The sequence below is a fragment of the Vigna unguiculata genome, chromosome 7, assembly GCF_037176805.1.
Source record: "Vigna unguiculata cultivar grain cowpea cultivar isolate G323 ecotype 2 chromosome 7, ASM3717680v1, whole genome shotgun sequence".
Taxonomy (NCBI): domain Eukaryota; kingdom Viridiplantae; phylum Streptophyta; class Magnoliopsida; order Fabales; family Fabaceae; genus Vigna; species Vigna unguiculata.
Window position 1 is genome coordinate 26,564,909 of NC_140798.1, and position 7,124 is coordinate 26,572,032.

A 7,124-nucleotide genomic window follows, 5' to 3' on the forward strand; every position below is an offset into this window, starting at 1 on the left:
TTATAACATGCAAAATGTCGTGGTATAAAATTTTAATAATTTTATTTGTATTTGATGAAATTAATAGAAATAATGAATTTTATAAGTTTTTCTTAAAATAAATAATATTTATAATTTAATAGTTTATAATTTTTTAATGACAAATCTATTAAAAGTTTTATAATAAATGTAACTAAATTCAAGTAATTAAAATTTTCAAGTAAAACTAAACACATAAGAAAGACATTTTTGAAAATAAATTTAATCAATGACAAAATTCTCACGATACTCATTAGTGGACAAATCCATACAAATGGATGAGTTGATCTTGTTGGTTTGCATAGGTTGTAAGTTATGCAAGATAATCTAATGAGATTAATGGACCAAAATACTCTATCCATTCTGTAGTATTACCCCTTTATGGTAGGAAGGGTAACCTGTTTGTAGATATTTTACATTAATACTTATAAAAATGTCTATTGATATTAACTATTCATACACATGACTTTTTTTTTTCATGGTTGTATATTTGGAAATATTTATATTAATTAAATCTATTTAATTATTGCTATACACAAATATGATAAAAAGACGAATAAAAGTGTCTATTGGGGTTTGCAAATTTTCATGTCTGATTGAAATGTTTTTTATTATTAGATTTCTAAAATTTTCATTGATATTTGTCTATTGTCATGAATCATAAATATTTTTTTAGAACTTCACTTTATGTGTTCTCATGTACAATACTTAATCAAAAGAATAAAATTTTGTTTGAATATTTTTCTTTTTCTTGCTCTTATATATATATATATATATATATATATATATATATATATATATATATATATATATATATATATATTTTTATCATTTGGATTTGTTATATCTTTTTATGAGCAATAGCAAATTCATCCAGAGTTTCATGCTAAGATTCAATTGATTATCTATTCTTCTTTTTCTTTAGTTTCTAAAACAAAATTCATATTTTCTATTTCATATTCATCTTCATATTTTCTATAATTATAATTTTGTAACATATAAAAGTCCATAAAATGAAATAAAAAAAAATTGTAAAGTTAAATAAGAGTACACGATGAAATGGACAAACAAAAATATACTGTAACCTAAACAAGACAAAATGATGGAGCATGAAAATAATCTTTTTAGATTTGGTAAAAGTTTAATGTTGTGTATTACTTTAACTATTTCAGTATTCAAAAAATTAAAAAGAATATGATCACAGATGAAAAAGAATATGAAGATGAAAATAATAAAGAAGAAAGTACGAGAAAAAGAATTTGTAGTTATAGTCAAAAGAAATAAAAAAAAAAACTATAAAGAAGAATTGCACTTGTTGTAGTTGCTCATGCTTAATTATAGTGATAATAAATAAGATTAAATAACAAATGAATAAAATAAAAAATTATAAAAAAGTAAATATAATTAAATATATCTTAAAAATAAGTTACAAAATTAAAGATAAAATTCACATAACATATGTGGAGATGAGTTGATTTATCAAAAATATGGGTAATTGCCATTTATAAACATTTAATGCCCAAGTAATTGCCAAACAACTTTTTCTCTTAAAGCTCAGAGTGATAGTCCTGCACATACGAAGTACATACCAGGCAGTACTTATACACAGAAACTCCTATCCTATTTGTCCTCTTGGTACGTCTACAAAGACTTTTTTCACACAATAGCTTCTAATAGAATTTAGAAAATAATACATACATCAACAATCTTTATCAAATATACAACTATTAAGTAGAATTTCAGCACAAGATCTTTAACATGATAGTAAGCATGTCCAACGAATATAAATTACCATAATTAATTCTATTTTTAACATGATAGTATTAGTAAGTCTGTCAAGGAATCACTTTTGAGGAATAATCTTCAGGCGAAAGAATCAAATTTTCTAAGCAGAACAGTCTAGTATGGAGGTAAGTGTGCACTAGGTTTTATATGATAACCATAATATTATATGAAAAATGGACAGATTACATATATTTTATATCTGAATAACCAATAAATATTTGGGAATTTAAGAGCCAGCTTCAGTTTGCGGGCAAAAATGTTATACTTCATTCCTGTTTTCACTCATCAATACAAAAGTGCTATACCATTCTCACCAATTTCCTGTTTTTGAATAATTCCACCAGAAATAGTGAAAACAATAAAAAGCTGTTTGCACCATTTCCTATAGACATATTTTAAAAGAAAGTGAAAAATTTATAGTTATTAGTAAAACAAGAAATGAAAACATATTTTTTAACATATCCAATTTAGCCATGACTCTAAGAACTACAGATCCAAATGCCTCCTATCCTATGATGTGAAAAATCAGGAAACCCATGTCAACATCCCAGAAAAGAACACAAAAGAGTACTTAAGAATGGATTGAGAGAAGAGTTTCAACCCTCAGTCTGAGATTGCTTAAGCTTTACATTCTGTCCTTACATGTTTGTGAGATTAAATCTCAACTTCCATCCAACTCTCAAACTAGGTAACCAAAATGAGGCAACTGGCATGGATTAAATTAGGTGTCAGCTAAACATTTAGGCAGTTACTTTGACATATGGTTTCACTAGACCATAATAAATTGACAATTCTGTGGTTCTTTTTTCAATTATCTCAAATGTTGTTGGACACTAGAACTTAGTAAGTCTCAATACTTGATTCACACAGGTGACTAGAAGATCAAATCTCAAAACAACTGTAGTCAAGCCACTCCAAAAAGCACAGCATTACACAAGAGGAAGCCACTAAGGAATATATGTTCTTAATTTAATCATATGATATACTCACAAAAAGGGCCAGAATAGCAAACTGAAACGATCACCACACACGTAGAAACAACAAATGAGTAACCAAAATGGTCCACTCTTCAGAGCAACCAAAATCTATCTATACTTGCACTAGATAAAAAAAATCAATTCTTATCCATTAGTGCTAGCCTATTACAAATGCAAAAAAGCACACCAAACCAGACCATAAACCAAATTGGAACTCAATACAGAATTTGAAAGCGAGTGCTTCAAACTATGAGTACTTATTCAAGAATTTACACGAATTCAGCGAACACGAAAAAAGGAAAGGGCCACCATCGAACCCATTCCATGCTAACAACACGGTACGTAAAAACTATCATATGGACACAATTCACATTTCCAAGTGACCAAAACCTAAAACTGGAGCCTCTATTTTCTTCGAATATATGCAATGCAAGTAATACAACAACGATTAAACGAAACAAATTGTTATATATACCACAGCCAACTATATTCTAGTTTGCCCTGTTCGTTTCGTTGGGCTACCGCCAACAACCGAGACCAAACCCCCATCAGAAACTTCCAATTCATCCATATACAAATCATCGGTGTTCCGAAACGCCGCATGCAGTGCCACCACCGCCGCCGCAACGAGCACAGCTGAAACCACGTTCAGCCAGACGCCGGTGAGGACGAGCGCCGCCACAGTGAGGGCAGCGAGCGTGGCAAGGACGAGGCGGTCGTCGAGCGTGCGGTGGAGCACGACCACAGGGCCGTCACGGAAGAAATAGAGAAAGAACCACGCGATGAAAACGGCGATGAACACGATGAGGGAAATCGGTTGCCAGAGAAGGCTGAGGAACAGGACGAAGAGCGCGATCATGGCGTAATTCACACGGAAGTGTCCAAGATTGCGCCTGAGACGAAGCGTGGCTTCGCCGAGGGAGTAGGGGAGCGTGAACGAGCTAAGCGCAACGAACTCCTCCCATGGACGCCGAGTGGAAAAGCCGGTAGGAGCGGTGGCGCGTGACATGGAAGGGATTGAATTGTAACCAGAGGAAAGGGGCGAGAAGTTAATGGACGACATTGGGTGGAAGTTCGAAACCCTAACCCTAACCGGAACGTGAAGACGAAGTTAGTGTTCTGTTCAGGAGGAACGTGTTTGAAGAGAAGGTGCTTCGTGTCGTTTCAGTGTAACAGAAGTTTTTTGTGATTGTGACGAAGCCCTGTTAAGTACTTATCAACTACTCAGTGCGAAGCGAAGGACGTCGGTAACGGGGTTTTGCCATCTATAAAGGCGCCAAAAAGTCAAAACAATTAAGTGACTTTCATTTGACTATTGTTTCCGTTATCTAAAAAATAATAAAAACTTTTCATATGGCTTTTTATGCCTTTTTCTACTAAGAAACTGATCACTATCTAAATGCATAGTGGTATCTTATGTTAAGCTTTTAAGTATAAAAAAAAAGGACGGTATTTATAAAAGTGTTAATAATGTAAAAAAAGCTTTCATCTATAAAGTCGGGCCATGAAAAGATGTTGACTAGTGAAGCCTTGTGCTCCTCCAATTATCTTAACAATGATGTAAACTTGCTGGTGGTTGAGACAATGGCTAAAGTTCAGAACAAACGATTAATAGGAAAAAAATGAATTCTGTATGTAAAAGGCTAAGAAGAAAGCTCCAGAAAATACAGTACATGACCTCTTCTACACCACTTTAATGAAATTATCACCAACCATGATGTTTCTTAATCTTTATAGCGGGATCAAGACTATGAAGTTGCTGATTTGGGAAAATAATGTATTATAAAAGTACAACTTAGTCCAAAATCCTCACATATCATGGAAGAACTTGTAGTTCTTGATATCTTCCACTATGAGTCTGACTGCACCAATGCAACCCAAGATAGCAACTAATGAAAAGCAGGTAGCTATTAAAATATTTAATGGTCGCAGGAAAGGGCCAAGTTTGGAGTTATTGGGCGCTCTTCCAGCCTTAAGGTATGCTAAAGCGGGGAACACAAAGTCCAAAGGAGTAAATCCAATTGCCCCACAGATGGACACAAAATCTCCAAAGAAGGGCACTGCAGCAGCAATAAGAGTAACAAGAACCATGTATATGGAAGTAAAAATAAGTCGTGTTAGGCGATTTCTGTAGGGAAAATAGGTAGTAGATTTGTTAGACTTCAACCCTGTTCCTTCCTCAAAATAGCCATATGTTGGCCTGCAGTATATCTGACAAAGGAACTCCATTAGCAAAGGAACTTGAACCATGATATAAGTTTCTTAATTGGAATAACAAAAAATTATTAGGTCACCTCATATCATCATAATATTATTCATTCCTTCTGGTAAATTAAAAAAGAACACCAGTGACATAAACAGTGACTGACCTTAGAAATGTTATGATGTATAGCAGTGATAACCACAGAGCAAAAGACTAACATTCACTACTCTTTGACTCTGCCACAAGATGTTTCAAACAAGTACTCTTATATTGAAGTGCTAGAGAGGTACCTGAAAGCACCCAGATATTTGAATTGCTGCAAACAAATTTGCCATAACAACAGTCCATTCTGGAATAGACAGTGAAGCTAAAATATAAGGTTGGACTTCTGATCCAAATGCCCAGTATCCAGAGAAGGCCAATTGCCAGTAAGTCAATACTATGACAGTATATGCTGCTGATATGCTTTTGTACATATTCCTCTTAGCAGGTTCTCTCACCGTATTCTGGAAGAGGAATACACTGTCAGAAAAGGCCAAGCCACCATTTACAACATCAAGGTTTTTTGAAGTCAATGGTGACAATTGTTATTGGCCACATTTATCCATAATTTTCCTCAACAACACCAGGGATCATGGTGATACCACAACCGCAAACCAAAACCTTGTTTAGAATAGCAAGGCAAAAGAACACGTGTAACAATGTAAGAGACTTAGAACTAACAGGTACCTGTATTTCTGGAAGCATTGCGTCTCCAAATGAAAAGGCAATGGTCCCAAGCGCATTGAAGGCTTTGAAGAACTTAGAAGCAGAGCTACCGTGCAAACTATAACTTACTGAAGTCCTATCAATCTTCTTCCCTAAGAGATGTTGGAAATCAAATAGTCAAACAGTTTATGTGCGTGAAATAAAGAGGAGGAATCAATCAGGTGTCGAGGCTTTGACAGACAAGAAAAGGAAGATCCATCACCAGCTTACCATTGTAAAAGGTAACACCAATGGTTGTTCCAGCAAAGCCTATTGTGCTGAAAGTACACAGTGCGTTTACCCATCTCAGTGAGTGAATATCCGGGAGCTGGGAGAGAAGGAGTTCAAAGATTCCAAAGAAAATAATAAAATGCTGCAGGGTCAATGTTCCATTATGATGATAGTGCTTGTAAACTGCCTGTATAAACATGGAATTAGAACATATCCATAAGAAGATTTATATGAAAAGACTTGAACTTAATTAAAATCTGAGTAGATGCATAACCTTAAGGCTGCTGCCAGCTGCAATTTGAATGGCAATGTTATTTCCCAGAGAAGCTACCTGCTGAAAAATAGCAATAGACCAGTACCCCCACAATCCTTCAGGAATCAATAAACAAGAAATTAGACTATTGAATATCAAAGTCACCATAGCTATTAATGCCACAAGCAGAGAAATTAAATAACATGTACATACCGAAAATACTATGTGCCAGATGTCTATAGGTAAAGTGCTTCTCCCCGTTCCATTTCCACAGAGAAGCGATCAAAAAGCTAGAGTACCAGGTGGCAAGTGTTGCACTCACGAGACTACTCACACCTGGAACAATTCATTCATAGAGAGAAATACCAACAAAAAACCAGTTAACTAATTATTCAACATATGAAGAACAAAACATATGAAAGTGTCCCCATTTGAAATGAATAAAATATATAAAATTTGATGAGGACCCTGGTGGATACAAAACGACACTACTGTAGAATTTAATAAAAAAATAAATAAGAAATTACCAAGAGGCCAACCGAGAGAAGCAATAGCAAAGGGCAAAGGGGCATAAGCAGCAGGTGTGGCAATGGTGGTGGCAACATGGAAAGCTGCTTGCTTCCATGTTCCTTTACCACTCTCTGCTTCTTCTGAATCACTTTTCTCTGTCTCCAAGTCTCGCGTTGACCCCATTCTGTTTATGCTCCTATTACTTTGTTTATAACTTTTCCCACTCTCTATCTATACACAGATTTCTAATTCATTTTATCTTTCTGTTCTCGATCATGTTGTAGTTGGAGTTTAGACTATTCTTCTCCACGTTTGTTCACATTTTTCTTTGCCCGTAGTTGAAATCATGGACACACAGAAAGCGACATACTACTACTACTACAACCTTAGTGGCAGTTAA

General features: G+C 34.5%; 2 protein-coding genes across 2 annotated transcripts; both read right to left on the reverse strand.

Annotated features, from left to right (window-relative positions):
• Positions 1-2,910: 2,910 nt before the first annotated feature.
• LOC114189725 (PRA1 family protein D-like) lies at positions 2,911-4,050 on the reverse strand. The gene has a single exon (XM_028078385.2). It carries the CDS (start codon positions 3,841-3,843, stop codon positions 3,265-3,267), a length of 579 nt encoding a protein of 192 aa, XP_027934186.1. The 5' UTR covers positions 3,844-4,050; the 3' UTR covers positions 2,911-3,264.
• A 411-nt stretch (positions 4,051-4,461) lies between these two features.
• LOC114189724 (GABA transporter 1-like) lies at positions 4,462-7,124 on the reverse strand. Its single transcript, XM_028078384.2, has 7 exons — positions 6,742-7,124; positions 6,428-6,550; positions 6,236-6,330; positions 5,962-6,148; positions 5,713-5,843; positions 5,274-5,489; positions 4,462-4,991 (listed from the first exon to the last, which is right to left on the reverse strand). The coding sequence occupies exons 1-7, from the start codon at positions 6,905-6,907 to the stop codon at positions 4,590-4,592; spliced, it is 1,320 nt and encodes a 439-aa protein (XP_027934185.1). The 5' UTR covers positions 6,908-7,124; the 3' UTR covers positions 4,462-4,589.